The sequence below is a fragment of the Typopeltis vanoorti genome, chromosome 15 (assembly GCF_054136105.1).
Source record: "Typopeltis vanoorti isolate ZY-2024b chromosome 15, IOZ_Tvanoo_1.0, whole genome shotgun sequence".
Lineage (NCBI taxonomy): Eukaryota > Metazoa > Arthropoda > Arachnida > Uropygi > Thelyphonidae > Typopeltis > Typopeltis vanoorti.
The window spans coordinates 48,173,590-48,190,595 of NC_143563.1; the positions used below are offsets into that span (position 1 = coordinate 48,173,590).

Here is a 17,006-nt window from a genome sequence, read left to right on the forward strand (position 1 = left end):
CTTTATCTGCTGGTAGTAATGATGTCTTTGTTATTTCTTAGAGATATAAGGGCTAATTTTTCTGCTTTGGTTAAATTGCAACTTAGCTGTTTATTAGAATTTAGTATGTTGGGTGTTTCCATCAGTATTTTATTGGCTATATTGGAGGGGGGGCGGGGGGCAACCAACCACCAATGGACCACGGCAAAGTTATCGACACATCCAACTACAACCTTAACGAAGGAGAACTTTCGCTTCTGCAAAAAGGCTTAAACTACACTATTGTACCAAGTCCAGTAAACAAACTAGACGTTATGTACCACATTTGAAAGAGGTCTAAAATCCCTCCTCTCCAATACAGCCGATGAAATATGGATGGAAACATCAAACATACTAAATTCTAATAAACAGCTAAGTTGCAATTTAATCAAAGCAGAAAAATTAGCCCTTAATTCTCCAAGAAATAACTAAAAAATTGCAATACCAAGGTGGGTAAAGGCAAATTTTTTCATATACAGGTAAAAATATGGATTGTTCTTAGGTTTTGGATACCAGTGTAGATGTAGTCTAAATACACTATAGAATTAGTGACTTGCTTTCTTTAAAAGTACAAACATATCCTTTTATATATATTTTTCACAGTAATTTTTAATATAAACGCTCACTATACATATGCATCATCTTCTAGGCATAAATCTACACTGTCTTGTATTTTATCATAATGGACATTTTAATGCTTTCTTTTAACACTTGATCATACATCTTTCCCTGTATCGGTAATGCTTGTGCCATAAAACTTCTTTCTACTCTCTTCCTGTCTCCTTTGGTAATATTTCTAATAATCTCCTTATATTTTATATAATTTGCATCTTAACTGCAAGATTATTATACCATTTTATGAATTTACAGTAATATGATACTTCATTTTTAAAATACTTATTAGAGACAAAAGTTGCTTAGGACACTGTCTTTGAAATTTATTACTTCAGGATCTTGGTGATTTATCTGACTGAGTTTTGAATTTTGCAGTTACCTACAAAATAGAAAATCTTTGCCACTTTAGTTTAAATAGTTGACTAGAGAACAAACATTTGCTTGTAAAGTAGGCACAGATATTGTCCAGTAATAATCCTATCACCGTAAAAAGGTCATTTATGATTAGAAGCTGAATTTTTATATCAACTTTGAACTTAACCTGAGCTGTATGTGGATATATTTTTCTAAGTTGTTTTTGCTGAAGTCATTTTCTTTGAAAGTGGAGCTTGAAAAGCTATTTTTGTGAGTTTCATGACTCCATCTTTGATTATAGAAGAATAACAAATGTCTGAAATGTATTGCTTTTTAAACTAATGTATAAATATATATACCTTTTTCAGGAAATATAGTTAAAATTTATAATTTGTAATTTAAATTAATTTTTGTATTATTCACTGCTTAAGTTGTCAACTCATGATATATCTTGGTTGCCAGTGTATATTTAGATATGTATGCATATATATATATATATATATATATATTTTTTTTTTTGCTTTCAGCCACTTTACTATTAAACAGTTTAGTAGACCATTTGACTACCAATCCTGAGGGCAACAGCTGCAAGGCAATCTTTCTTCATGTGCTGACAAATAATACAACAGCCATTCAGTTTTATGAACATAGAAATTTCCAGCTGCACTCTTACCTTCCACTTTATTATTCTGTGCATGGAGTAGCTAAAGATGGTTATTCGTATGTGTTATATATTAATGGAGGTCATCCACCATGGACTTTCATATATCCTTTATTAATTGTATGCTTGTGTGTGTACATGCTCAAAAGGAGAATGAATGAGAGATTAATTACTGTAGTTTAATTTAACTTAATAATCAAAATACAATTTAAATTATAAGACAAGTATGGTATTAAAATTAGCTGCAATGCAGTTTTATAATTCATATAATTTCCAAAGCTGAATTCATTAATTAAACAGAATGAGAAATTGAAACCACTGGAATGAAAAATTTTTGAAAACGTAGCATACTGAGTCCCACTCTTAAAAATCTTTTTTAAATACCAAGTAAGATGCTGTTATGACCATTGGAATATATAAGATTTATCACCAGTATTTTTCCATGGTTTCCTGTGTTATTTTTAGATAAAAAATTATATCAACATCAGAAACAAGTAAAAACTAAATGACAGCCTTAAACATGCCATTTACCAGGTCTTACTGTATGCTTCCCTACAGATGCAGTTTAAGGTCACTACCACAGTTGCATATTTTTTTCTGAAAATCTTGAAGTCAGCCCTCAAGTGTTCTGGGTTTCTTAAGACTTGGGTTACTGTTATTTTGTGTTTAAACTAAAATATACAACTTTCCTCCTTAAAGCACAGTAAGACTCAAATTAGATAATGTATTTATTGCTACAAATTTGATTTATTTTGACAGTATGCTTAGGTGTTAATATAACTGTGTAGACTGAGGATGACAAAGAAACAATAATTGACTTTTACTATAGCAAATACTGCTATAAAAAAAATTCACTCGCATGACAAACTACTAAAAAGTCCTGATCAAAATCCCATAAGTGTAGTGCTGTGCTAAAAGAATTTCACTATAGCAAACTATCCACTGTAACAAACTATTTATATGGTTTCTACAAATTTGTTGTAGGTCAAGTACCATGGATACAAGGTTAAGCTAAAAGAAATTCATTATAGAAAACTATTCAATATAAAAAAAACTGTTCCTATGTCACTATGAATTTGTTATGTTGCTATTAACTCACTATAGAAAACTCATAAGGACATGGGAATAGCTTGTTATATTGGTTAGTTTGCTATAATGAATTTCTTTTAGTTTAACATTGTACCCATGGAGCTTTCTGTGACTAAATTTGCTATAGTGAGAGTTGATTTTATTTAGTGTAATCAATAACTGTTTCTAAAATATTAAACATTTATATGCTTGAAGTCGGAATTTTTTTTTTTGAATTTTACAATTGTGAGAAACAAGGACAATTAAGACCTAGTGGCATGAGAAATTCAGTTTTAATCATCAAAATATGATGAAAATACCTTACAAAAACAAATTTGTTTATTTAAGCGTTACTGAATATGGTAAGTCTTGAAGTATTTTACATGCAACTGTCTGTTACATTTCTCGCATCATCTTTTTTTGTTTTTATGTGACATTGTGTTTGATTTTCTTGGGGAAGAACCCAATGTGCATGCATGTCAAATCAACTTCCAAGTTTTGCTGCTGGCTGGCCTTGTTGTGGTATATGACAGTATCACTAAATAAAATATAACTATAGTTCTATGAAAAATTAATATGTCCATTACACCTTTGTATATTCTGCGTAGCTGCCAGGCATTACTCACAGCTGCATCAATCAAATATATAATAGGGCTAGAATACCATGTTGTGTAAGTACAAGCTTTTTAGATAAGAATGAACAATAGGTTTATCCCCACTGCATTTGAACAAAGGCTCACAACATTATTATTGTTTCATCTACACACAATTACTTCATTAATTGTATCTGTACTAAAATCAAATGAGCCTCTATCCTTTTTTTTTAATCGTTTTTCTTTTCTACTGGAACAGTTTTTGAGTTCGTTATCACCAATGGTTCCTGTGACTTTGACTGATGTTAACTTTGCCATTAGTAAAAAAAGTTGTCCTAGCATAAATGAAAAGATTTTGGATTGTGTTTCAATAGACTTTCAGCACATTTGATAACAAGATCTCCCCCTGAACCAAAACTATTTTCTTTTCTTGTTGTAGTTGTGGGATATCTTCCTCAATATTATTCAAACTACACCAAATATCCAAGTATTAATGCACAACACCAAATCTTGTAACACAAATTAATTGGTTTTCTGTGAATGAGCTGTCTACATACAAGCTTTCCAGAGTATATCTTCGAAAGCTAGAAAATTCTTCCCAGGCAGTGTCCTGAAGAAACTTTTCATTTGGATGATTCATCAGATGATTGAGTTTTGTAAATTTATCAGAATCATCTAATTTAGTGCTGTTAACAAAGTGTAAATTTGAAAAGAGAGCCTCAAATCTATCTCATCTCATTACATTGACAACAAGAGACTGATGAGTATTATACATTTTACCAAAACATCCTCCTCCTTAATCATGAATAATAGCCACTCAACAGCATTATTCCTAAGAAGCACTTAATTTCTTTGTTAGTTATCTGAAGAATCATATGGTTATAATATCCTTGTCATCAGAATGTTTTTCTGTGCAAATGGCTTGCATCCTAAGTATAGAGCATTAATTTGTAAAGACATATAACATGAGCACATGTCAGTTGGTAAACTTAAAACTTACACTGGTTACAGTTTAATGCTTTTTGATTAAAATAAGCATGTAAAAAAATGATAATTTGAAAACTTAAGTATTGACACACATGTATGAATAGGGTATGTGTAAAAATCGAAACTCCAAAATTGAGCTTATTTGAAAAGCATCAAAAATCAAACCTATCACTTAGAAGTCATTGAGTATATTTTGTTCAAAGACTCCTGGAAGACATGGGCATAGTAGTTTTCTATGTAAATGCATTTTCTATAAATATTTTTAGGCAGACTACATAAACAATGCTAGGCATAAATGAATGAAGATGAAACATGATGGATCCTGAGTTCTTTGTTATTATTATTAACATCCGATCTACATGGAGTCAGAGACTCATCTTGGGAGATACACAGTATCACACGCAAAGCTCATCTAACCATCCTTTATACTGATTCAATGTGGCTATATTTACAACACACTCAGATAATGCATTCCAATCACAATCACTCACCATGGAAAGAACCTTCTTCTTACCCCTTTGCTTGCAGCCTTCTTATATAGTTTTCAGGGATGGCCTCTTGTTCTATTTCCTCCCCCCCCCATGTCCCATTCTATGAAAAATTTCTTCAATGTTAACCTGGTAACAACCCGTGACCAACTTATATGTCTCAATCATATCCCCTACTCCTATTCACATTTTTTCACTCTCTCTTCATATTCCAAAGACCAGTTACCACCTTCGTGAATCTTCTCTGGGGTGCCCTAGTGTGTGTGTACACACACACACACCCTCTGTCCAAAAAGAAACTGAACTTTTGATATAAAATACAGGCCAATTATAATTATTCAAATCATTTATTTCAATCAATATACTTTCCCTCAGCGCTTCGATACAGTGTTTGGCATGGTCAATTAATTCGTTAAATGAGTTTTTTATATTGGTTTTTGGGATACTGTTGAGGGTCGTGGTTACTGCTGCTTGAATGTTTTCAATGGTGTATCACTTTCCTTTCATTGGGGGAAGAGAAAGAAGTCACAGGGTGTTAAATCAGGTGAATACGGTGAGTGTTCCAACACATAAATTTGGTTTTTGCTCAAAAACTATCTCACAATAATTTCTGCAGTAGTGACCTCAACAGGGCATCCAGAACTTTCAGCATCACTTGTGCTCATATGGCCACTTTGAAAGTCACTAAATCACTTATAAACCATTCTAATCGAAGGTGCAGACTCACCATAATGTTTATCAAGCTTAGCTTTGGTTTCCTGGGCCGTTTTGCCTTTCAAAAAGTAATGTTTAATCACTACATGAAATTCTTTCTCATCCATTTTTCACAAATCACAGTACTTGATCGATTCAAATGAATGCCAAACACAGAGTAATAAATCTATCTGACTGAAACTAGTGTGTGATCCTCCAACAGTTGCCAGCAACTAAAAATAACCTCAATATGTACTGGTGGCGCCATCTCTTAGCCTTCACACGGACTTATCGAACAGCCCTCGTATGTATATATATATATATATAGTATATGCACATTTTATCTGAACTAATTCAGAAGATGAGGTGTTTCAGTTACTGAATACACGTGTATTTTGAAAATAACTCCACTTTTCCTACATAGGAAAGATATGTTATATGCTGTTAAGAGCTAGTTAAAGATCATAGGTGCACTTTTGAGTAATTATATTAAAGAAAATGATAATAATTACATAAGTGCTATCATAATGATATAAATTAGCATTAGCTAAATTGCCATCTGCTGCTACAATACTAGTCTTTACCTTTTTTTTTACAATGCTAGTATTTTCAGACGAAGAAATTCATCTCTCACCTAATAACAATTAATAATATCCATGCCTATTGCGAGTTTCGAATCCACAGCTCATTGGTGGGAGAGGGTACGCTATCTAGTCGGTTGTTCATCATCATGGTTTACATCCAATTTACAATTTGTAAATAGGGAAATAAACTAAATAAATAGGAATAAGAAAAAGTTAATTATTATATGTAGTTTTCCAGGCATCTCTGTTTTGAGCCAGTTGAGTTATTTCTCACGGAGAGAGAGAATCTGTGCTGATAAGGTGGTTAATATACTCCCAGAATTGTTTAGTTGGTCTTCCTCTCTGTCTTTGTCCATTTGAGGGGGGGGGGCATATAAAAATAAGATGTTCAATTATGGAGAAGGAGGATGTCTCAGTTGATGTCTGTGTTGGGTTTCAATCAAGGATTTTTGGTTTGCCTCTTCTAAATTACTGGAATTACGAATATGATCTTTCCAAGAGTAACCAAGTAACAGTCTTAAGCAGGTTGTATTAAAGCTATTAATGATTTTTATTGCTTTTTGGGTGGAACCGTCTCATGTTTCTCTACGATAGAAGATAGCCTGCTTTGCGAAACCTAATTTTTGTTTCCAAGGTAATGAGGGGCGATTTCAATATATTTCTTAGATTCCTGTGTTGATTAAGAGTTTATATTTTCTTAATAATATGTCATTTACACTATTATTTATATTTGAGCCTAAGTGTTGGAAGTCGTCTACTTTTTTCTAAAGGTTGGTTGTGTTCTGTAATGATGGAACCTTGTATTCAATTTATGAGTATTTTAGTTTTATTTCATTTAACTATCAATCCAAATATTTTTGCAGCTTGGCATAGTTTGTCAAAGTATTGTGCCTTGACTAAAGATGAGTCTATTAATGCTATATCGTCTGCATAACGGAGGTTGTTAACGACATGATATTTCTGATTACAGTTTACTTTTGAACTGTTCACAAGAGAAGTAATTAATTACATATTTCACTTTGGAAGCATCCATCTATATATTTTTTTTTTTTCAGTAAAAAAGACTAAATATAAAATTTTAAATTTATTAGTGTCATAAAATACTAGTATTGGAGGAAAAGGTAAAGACTAGTATTGAAGCAGCAGATTTACTTATGCCGATTTACATCATTATGATAGCACATATGTAATTTTATCATCATTTTCTTTAATATCTTTACTCAAAATTGCACCTATGATCTTAAACCAGCTCTTCAAATGATAACAGCATGCAAGATGTCTTTACTATGCAGGAAAAATGCAGTGATTTTCAAAATACATGTGTATTCAATAACTAAAATATATCACATCTGGATGGACGTCTAAATGTGCAGAACAGAAAAATAGTGAATGAATAGAAGAATCAATATTCTAACTATTCTTAAATATTTTGTTCTCTCTAATAACTATTCTAACTATTAATAGAATAGTTAATAGGAATATATAAATTAACTATGGTTAACTATAAATATTACTTGGATATAACTATTATCCCTAAATATTCTTAAATATGGTGCTCTTTCTCCCTAACCATCCTATCCCAGTTTTGTAACAATTAATATTCCATTTACACAGCCTGTAGTAAGAAAGAATATTAATAACTTTATACAGAATAAAAAATTTCACAACATTAAGTATAATCAAAATAATAAATCATACATAAAATATTTCTTTCCTTTTTTTTTCATATATGGGAATGACATAAAACATGATTTCAAATTTTCTCGCAATTAATTTTCCACGCAATGAATTGTCCGGATGTGGGGTTGGAGAGTAGGTATGGTATCCACATGGCCAACCAGACCAGCATTGTTATTTCTATTGTTATCGCGAGAAATGTTCATGATAAACTAGACCAGTGTTAGGTCTCAGCATCACTGGCAATGTGACAACTGAAGTGGAAAGAGGACAAAATAGTCCCATTATGTGAAGGAGAGAGAGACTCCAAGACTAATTAATATCTTGAGGATGATAGTCAAGGTATTGGAAAGGTGGCTAAGGGAAGAATTGAAAAATGGACAGATAGGAATAATGAAAATTTTCTTTAGAATTAACTCCATAAAACCTCTTTTGGAACTTTATATCTTCTCTTTTCTGCTTGTCAGCTAACTTTTGTAACCTACCAACTTTCAGTCTATCCTCATAGGGAGCACTCAAACCATTCAGAAGAGTAACCACCATTGTGGTTACTCTTCTGAATCCTCTCCACATAAACTTACCTAAGTATAACTCAGCACTTTGATACATTGAATCAGCAACCATTGTCCTTTACCCAAACTACCAGCATTGGGTAGTTGCATTGGGAGTGCAAGCATGTAGGGTTTTTTCCCCCAAAATTTTGATTTTTAATTCTTCAACTCAAGTAAATCAGCTGTAGAACTTGCTTGCACTGTTTTAGACAACAGTACAAGTATTAGGGTTTATGTTCACGAGATGGCAACACTTGTTTGCCATGCTTTTACCCTGAGGTCCAATAAATCATCAGTGTGGATTATTGTAAATATGTGTAATTAGATACACATATTTACAAGAATCAAGAATAATAATTGTTATGATTCCAAACCTGTGACACTCTATATGAGGACATCAGTTTTGTGAAGAAGAAGCGTTGTCTTTGTAACATGTTCACTTTTTACAATAAAGTGACAACTGAGTTAGGTGGAAAGGGATACACCAAACCACTGCTGGTCATTTACAATGGAAATTGACAGGACACTAGTGATATAGATAAGATGGTGGCTGATAGACACCAGAGAGTACTATATAGTAGATGGAAATTAAGAAAATGCAGGTGACCAACTGTTGTGCCACATGGTTCTCAATCTGCATTTGGACTCCTGCTATCCTATTTATACATTAATGATATTGGGAATGCACAACGAAGAGTATTTAGTTGTTTGCCAAAGTTGCTTGCACCAAGGATCAACTCACTCAGGAAATGGTGAGAGAAGGAAGGCTTTATAAAACTTCCTATATTCAGCACTAGAATCAAACCTATAAAAATCTTTATTCTTGCAGTCTAGCATTATTGAGCCAGCAACATTTTAGCAAGGCTATGCAGGCCTGACATCATTTGTGTATATTCTAAATCCCAGGTTTAGAAAATTCCATATTCAGCAAGAGCAGAATTATTATATAATTGACATGTTTTGTTCCTTTGGGCCCTATTTCTAGCCAGAATCCTCAAATAACTTACACATGGACAAAGCATATAATAGCTGCTTATGTAATCTGCAAAACAACACCTAAAAAGAAAGAAGTTAAGAGAAGGTATGCTGAATAAATAAAAATTCACACGTATGCCACAGTAATTAACTTTTTAATATGTAAAAAAAAATCATCATCATCATTATTAGTACAGTTATTAAACAACAATAGGAATTACATTTAAAAAAAAAAAAAACGTTAGTGTGCATGCTTACATTGGAATCCTATGTATTTCCAAAAATTTCCATCCAATATTGTGGAATTGTTCAAATTTGCAATCACATCAAGTTACTTCACATGGAAAGATAAAATACATAAACATGAGGAAGGAACAGCTATGGGCTCACCCTTATTACCTAACTTAGCCAACTTTTTTTTCTTGAATATCTAGAAGATAGAATTTTCACTCTTGAACCAGAACCAACAATATGGCTATGATATGTTGATGATGTCTTTGCAGTCTGGAGTCAAAGCACTAGAACTCTACTCATTTCTAAAATAGTATCAACAACCTACATCCTCACATCAAATTCACACTAGAAAAAAGAATCATCACAAGATATTTCCTTTCTCGATGTACCAATCCATCGTAAACAAGATGGTTCCATTTCCACTTCTGTCTATCGAAAACCGACTTTTTCAGGTTGTTATATCCGCAATACGTCGGCTCACCATCCATCTCAAAAATATCATCATCATCAGTTGCATCGGTCCTGGGACTGGTAGCTCAGCAGCAATTTCCTCTATTCCGCTCTGTCATTGGCTTTTTTCTTAATCTCCTGGTAACTCCACAAACCCATGCTGTCTTTGATGGTCAAGAAAGCTTTTCCTTGGTCTGCCTCTTCTTCTTTTCCCCTCTATTTTGCCTTCAGTTATTCTTTTCACAAGTCCATCATGCCAAAGTATATGTCCAAACCACCTATCCCTTCTAATTTTGATCAATTTAATTAGAGTTCTTGTTTCGTTTATCTCTCTCAGGACTTGTTCGTTTGATTTTTTTCTGTCCATTTTATTTTGTTCATGTGGCGCCAGCACCACATTTCAAAAGCTTCCAATCTTCTTACATCTTCTCTGCCTAGAATCCAGGTTTCACATCCATATAGTGCAATGCTCCTTATCGATGTCTTTACTAATTTTTTTTTTTTCAATTGTAAGTTGAGGTTTCCTGTTAAAATGCTTTTCATCTTAGAGAATTGGGCTTTTGCATTGTTTATTTTTGATCTTATGTCTTCTCTTGTTCTGCCATCTTCTGTTATTAGGCTTCCTAAATATTTAAAGCTTTTCACTTGTTTTATTTGTTTCCCGCTGATGTCTATATGCTCTATATTAATAGGGATTTTGCCTGTAACAATGATTTTAGTCTTATCTGTGTTGATTTTCATTTTATATTTTTCAAGGTTATTATTTAGTAATTCTAGCATTGTTTTTAACGTTCTTCTGTTTTCTGCTACAAGGGCTATGTCATCAGTAAATCAAAAATATGGCATCATAAAATCTTTGGTATCCAGAGTGTACAAATTTTGTTCTTCTGAAGAATCTTTAAAACAAGAATGTGAAATTATTAAAGATACAGCCTTACTAAATGGATATAATCCAATAACAACTCAAACAATTATTAGCCACGCTACTACATCAACCCAGACAAGAAGAAGCCTACAGGACTCCTATACCATATATCAAAGGCATCTCTGAACATCTGTAAAAAATTATGAAGAAATACAAACTCGCTGCTACCTATCAACCAAATTCACAATTTGTTACCTTCTCCAAAAGACAAACTCACCAATGATGCTACCTGGTGTATACAATGTGCCATGTTCTTGGAACTTGTCTTACTATGGACAAACAGGAAGATCTGTAAATAAATGCATCTCCGATCACCAAGACCACTTGTGTCTTATCAAACCTCACAAATCTGGCCTTGCACAATGTGGAGTTGAAAATGCTAACCACAGGATCCCATGGCAAAACACAAAGCTACTACATAGATCCATATATAAACATGAGCGTTTGTATAAAGAAAGTGCTGAAGCCTTGCATCACAGATCCAATCTTAACCAGAACGACTATCTCACTATTCCAAAAGTCTGGAAAATTGTTATCCTCAATTGTATAAAAGAAATGTATCAGTTATATTTTAATTTAATTACAGTTCAATAATTTTTAATCCTTAGACATGCTACTGCATACATAAAGGGATTCCAATGTAAGCATGCCACTAATGTTTTTTTGAATGTAATTCCTATTGTTTAATAATTGTACTGATGATGTCTTATGATACTTAAGACAAAATATTTACATATTAAAAAGTTAATTACTGTGGCATACGTGTGAATTTTTAGTTATGAATACTTCACAGGTTTCACTATATAAGAAAGGTATGCTGAATAATTTTGACATAAAATATAATATATTCATTTCTTAAATGGCACCTAATATACATTAGATGATATTTAGTATAAATTACTTGAATGAATTATCCATTTGAATATTACATAGCTTATTTTAATTTATGAATTAAACTACTTCACCTTTGGAAAATTGCGTGCACTTTTTTTCAGATTTTGGCAGCAAAGAACTTGAAGAAACAATTTTCACAAAGTCCTGGAGTTCAAAAATTTTCTCTCTCTCTTTTTCACAGAAGAGAGAGAAACCCCCTCCACTATTTTAAATTCATTTTGAAAGTGAGCCTTGAAAATATTTATTCAATAACTGAATTTAAATGCTGGTCTAATATAATTAAATTGAAATATATATTGATCTTTAATTGACCATGAATTATAAACATCTGATACCAACAAGTTTTGCCAACAGGCTGTCTGGCTTCTTCAGAGCTTATAGCGGTAAGATGAAAAACTCAAAGTGACTAGTACAGAGAAAATGGAGTAACACTATCGTATAAATTAAACATTAAAACAGAATGCGTAACATTACACGCATTGAGCGTGTTGTGTTAGTCACTGTTATGAGAGCATGTTCTGTAGTTTTGAGTGAAATTAAATTCTGGGAGACTGAGTGATCTTAAGGTTTTCCATATGTCAGCTATTATCATTCTCTGGTTTCTGTTGAGATTTTCTCCAGAATGGAGGACTACAACGGCTTCTTTGAAATTTCTACAACGGAAATCTTCTTCTAGGTAAGGAGTTGCTATCCCAATCAATGGTATGGTTAGTAATCGCAAAATGATGGGCTAGACCTGAGTTGTCTGTTCTGTTGTTATTAACATCTCCTATATGTTATTTTTTTTGGCTTTCAAGGCTTCTCAACGTCTGTCCTATATAGTTTAGACCACAAGCACATGGGGTGTTGTACACTCCAGTGTGTTTGAAAAAAGGATCGATGTCTTTTGGCGATCTTAAAGCGTGACTGAGAGTCTTGACCGGTTTGAACGCATCTCTGGTGTTGAAAGGTGTAAAAAGTTTTGCGATCTTCTCGGACACTGTACCTGCATAAGGAATAACGAAGGATGAACTGTATTCAGTGATGGTAGGTTGTTGTTGGGGGGGGGGGGGGTTCTATGAAGAATCTTGTTGATTAGATTCTTTGGACAGCCATTTTTTTTCTTAATGTTTCTGATATATGAGTAATTTCATCAACCTTTCAACATCAGAGTTGTGTTCAAACCTGTCAAGACTGTCTGTCACGTTTTAAGATCACCACAAGACATCAATCCTTTTATCAAACACGCTGGAGTGTACAACATCCCATGTGCTTATCGTCTAAACTATATAGGACAGACATCGAGAAGCCTCGAAATCCAAAAAAAAGAACATATTGGAGATGTTAACAACAACAGAACAGACAACTTAGGTCAACATTATGTTTTCTAGCCCATCATTTCACGATTACTAACCATACCATACCATTGATTGGGATAGCAGCTCTATGTCTTACGAAGAAGATTTCTGTTGTAGAAATTTCAAGGAAGCTATTGTAGTCCTCTTTTCTGGAGAGAAAACTGTAACAGAAACCAGGGAATTATAATAGCTGACATATGGAAAATCTTAAGATCACTCAGTCTGCCAGAATTTAATTTTGCTCAAAACTACAGAACGTGCTCTCATAACAGTGACTAACACAACACGCTCCATGCGTGTAATGTTACGCATTTTGTTTTAATGTTTAATTTTTACGATAGTGTTACTCCATTTTCTCTGTTCTTGCCACTTTGAGTTTTTTCTCTTACCATTATAAGCCCTGAAGAAGCCAGACAGCCTCCGTCGGCAAAACTTGTTAGTATTATATAATACTTGTTGTATTATCAAGTATTATCATGTTCAATTAAAGATCAATATATATTTCAATTTAATTATATGTTTGAATGACCAGATATAATCTAAACAATGTACTGGTCTAATTATTATTCTACAGTCTTCAGCTGTTGCTTTGAAACTAGTCAACCTAATTAGAAAATTAATTTTGACTATCTTCAGCATAATAAATTGGATGTTTCTTGGAGACTAGTGAGAAGACCACACCAGAAATGCTTTGGGAAGGAGTCAAGGTGATAATACAGGATACGGCCAAGAAGTATCTCGATCCAATAAGAAGACCAAGAGACTCATGGATATCAGATTCAACATGGGAACTAATCAAAAGAAAGTGGTTGGAAAAACAAAGACACAGAGACTGAAGAATATAAGAGATAACATAGAGAAGTCAGAAAAGCCATCAAGTAGGACAAGGATAAGTTTTATACTAATAAATGTGAAGAGATAGAGTTCCAGATGAGGAGGCACAATTACAAAAGGATGCTTGATTTAGTTCATGACCTAAAGCACTAGTTTAAGCCCAAATTGAATGTCCTCAAAGACAGGAATGGAGCACTAATAACAGAAGAATTGGAAATCAAAAACAGATGGAATGAATAGTGTGAGGAACTGTACAACAGATTAGATAAAGAAAATTTGGATGAGCCCTCTCACCAGTTTTTGAAAGAACATCGCTCATAGTAAATAACTTACTATCACTTCTAACTTGATAGTGGAGTTTGAGTCTTGAAGTTCCCATACTTTTAACGATATTTCTGCTGTTCAGTAGTTGCCTTGTAGCCCCCTGTTATCCACTGTGAACGATCATTCTAGGAACCTTCTTGCAATCCTCTGGCTTGCATTACCCCTACAACTTCTCTCCATATAAGTTGAGGCCATCCTCTCTCTCTCTCTCTTCTGTCTTCTTGGTGGCGACCAGTTTATCACTCTCTCTCTCTCTCTCTTGGGCCATCCATTGAACATGTCCATACCACTGTAAAAGATTGACATTCCAGGCATTGCATCAAATTTTTTGCAAATTCAATCTCTCCTTGATGGTCTCATTCCAAACTCTCAAGGTAAGACATACACATACTTCACTATAAGCCATCCATCTCTACAGCTCTTATACAACTCATTTGCTTTGCATTTAATGTCCTTCCTTCCCCCATATATCAGAACACTCTGTACTATCATCTTGGTTTCCTGCTGAATGTCTCACCTCTATAGCATTAATAATAGCATTATGGGCTTGGTTGACACAATCATCTAATCTTTCTCACATGTTCCTGACATGAATCCTAAGTATCTGAAATGATCTACTGCCTTGGCGTTACTGACTAGAAGATCTAAGTCTCTGCCTTCTCCACCAATCACCAAATATTTTATCTTGGTATTACTTTTAGACCTCCCATGCTGTAAACATCAAACAGTTTCCTCATCATAAAGTGAATGTCATCCTGATCTTGAGCAATTATCACGCGATCATCAGGAAACAATAGTGAATGAATGACACTTTCCAATCTCAGTTCCCATAGTTCTACATGAGCATTCCAATGTGCCAGACCCTGCATCATCAAGATCAGTCTTAAACAAGGTTGGTGACATCCTTGTATCAGACCTTTAGATGTTACAAGCTAAGCTGATACCAGTTCTCCACTCTTAACAGCTGTTCTGTACCTTCAGTATGTTCTCTTAATCAAACTGATGATTGACTTATTCACATTCATCTTCCTCATTGATCCCCAGTCTGATAATTGGAACTGAATCACTATTTCAAGGTCCACAAAAATCGATATGTTTTCTGCCCTTTGGCAATTTTTTTTTCTTATGATCTGTCTTATAATGAAAATATTATCAATACAAGATTTTCCAGCAGTAAATCCTGCCTGGTCATCTGACACACAAAAGGCAATACTCTTCTCTAACCTTACAGTTATAATTTCACTTAACAACTAACTCATGGAAACCATTACACTAATGCCTCTGTAATTTGAAGGGTCATTCTTATCACTTTTTTAAAAGATGGAAGTTATATATGATAATGATAATTAAGAATTAAATCTCCTAGAATTTGATTGAACATTCTGGTTATTATTCTTAGCACCTCCATACTTCCACAATTCCATGGGTGGTATTCCTGGGCCAGCTTTCTGCCTTCCCATTATGTGACTTTGCCAAGGTATCTCGCACCTCATTTTGGCATCGATATGAAGGAGGACGACTGATGCCTGGACAACCAGAGAGAAGATGGAAGGATGATCTAGTGGAGATAGATAGAGAATGTTGGCATCGGGAAGCTTTCAACAGAGAAAGATGGAGACAAATAGGGAAGACCCATAACCATAACTGGCTATTAAAAAAAGAGCTAGAAGAATACAATGTCTTCTCATTTATATGACTTTGCATTGCTTCGTGTATAACATCATACAGCTCTCTTTGTTTCAAATCAATCCATTCTTGTCATTCTACTTTGTATTAAATGATTATTTCCAACTGATGATTGCCTGTAATTTTCAGGTCAAAAAATGGTTTGAATAAGTATTATTCACACCTTTCCTGTGTCATTGTGGGAATTGAAGAAACCATATGACACAAGTATCTCTGGAAGAAGTAATTGTTCTTTCTATTCTCTGTCAGAACATCCTTAAAATGATTCATCCAGACTGCCATAGATATTAACCTCACTGGATGTTATCCGTAGTTTAATGTTTTCATGTGCCTGATGGTCATCCATGCTTGAACTGACCTATTATATCCTAATAAGTGATTCATCTCAAAGCAAATCCTGTTCCAATATTCTTCCTTATATTTTCATACAATTTTTTTCCTCACTTTCCTATTAATAACTTGATTCTTTTCCCAATCCTCCTGTCTTCCAGAACTAAGCCAGGCTTTATGTGCTTCCTTCTTCTTCTCAGTGACGATCTCAATGGCTTCTCCTATCATTCATTGCACCTTACTGTCAAATTCATGGTTATTCATGAGGCACCTCCTTAGCTGTGTCATGAATAACCACTTTAATATGATTATAGATTTCATTAGCACTCCGGTTCTCACATGCATTCAATCTTTGATCGATTCTACTACAATGTTCTAACATTCTCACCTGGAAGAAGGTTGATATATTGTGGTTCATCTAGCTTAATGTCACCATTCTGCTCTTATTCCTTCCTGGCACATTCTGCACATCTCAGTACTCGCATGTCTTTTATAGTGCAGCAACTCTGTCATTTGTAATCATATTGCTAATAATAGCAATCATAAACCTGTGGATATTTTTATGCTCGTAGCATGAATTCATCAACTGGCATTCCTGTGCTTAACACAATTCAATCAATTTTTTACCATTATCATTTTCTTCATCTTCACCAAAAGGTTCAGCCATTAAATCTGCAATCCTTTGATCACTTCTGCTGTTTAAGGACCCAAGGATAAAAAGCTCTTGG

The 17,006-nt window shown here is 33.8% G+C and overlaps 1 protein-coding gene across 2 annotated transcripts in view; it reads left to right on the plus strand.

The window, feature by feature from the left end:
• Naa60 (N-alpha-acetyltransferase 60) overlaps nt 1–17,006 on the plus strand; it is a 151,535-nt gene that overhangs the window by 125,970 nt on the left and 8,559 nt on the right. For both annotated transcript variants that reach the window (XM_090404929.1, XM_090404930.1), the window contains one exon: nt 1,515–1,752. In XM_090404929.1, coding sequence (XP_090261055.1) covers nt 1,515–1,752 — 238 coding nt within the window. The remainder of the gene's footprint in view (nt 1–1,514; nt 1,753–17,006) is intronic.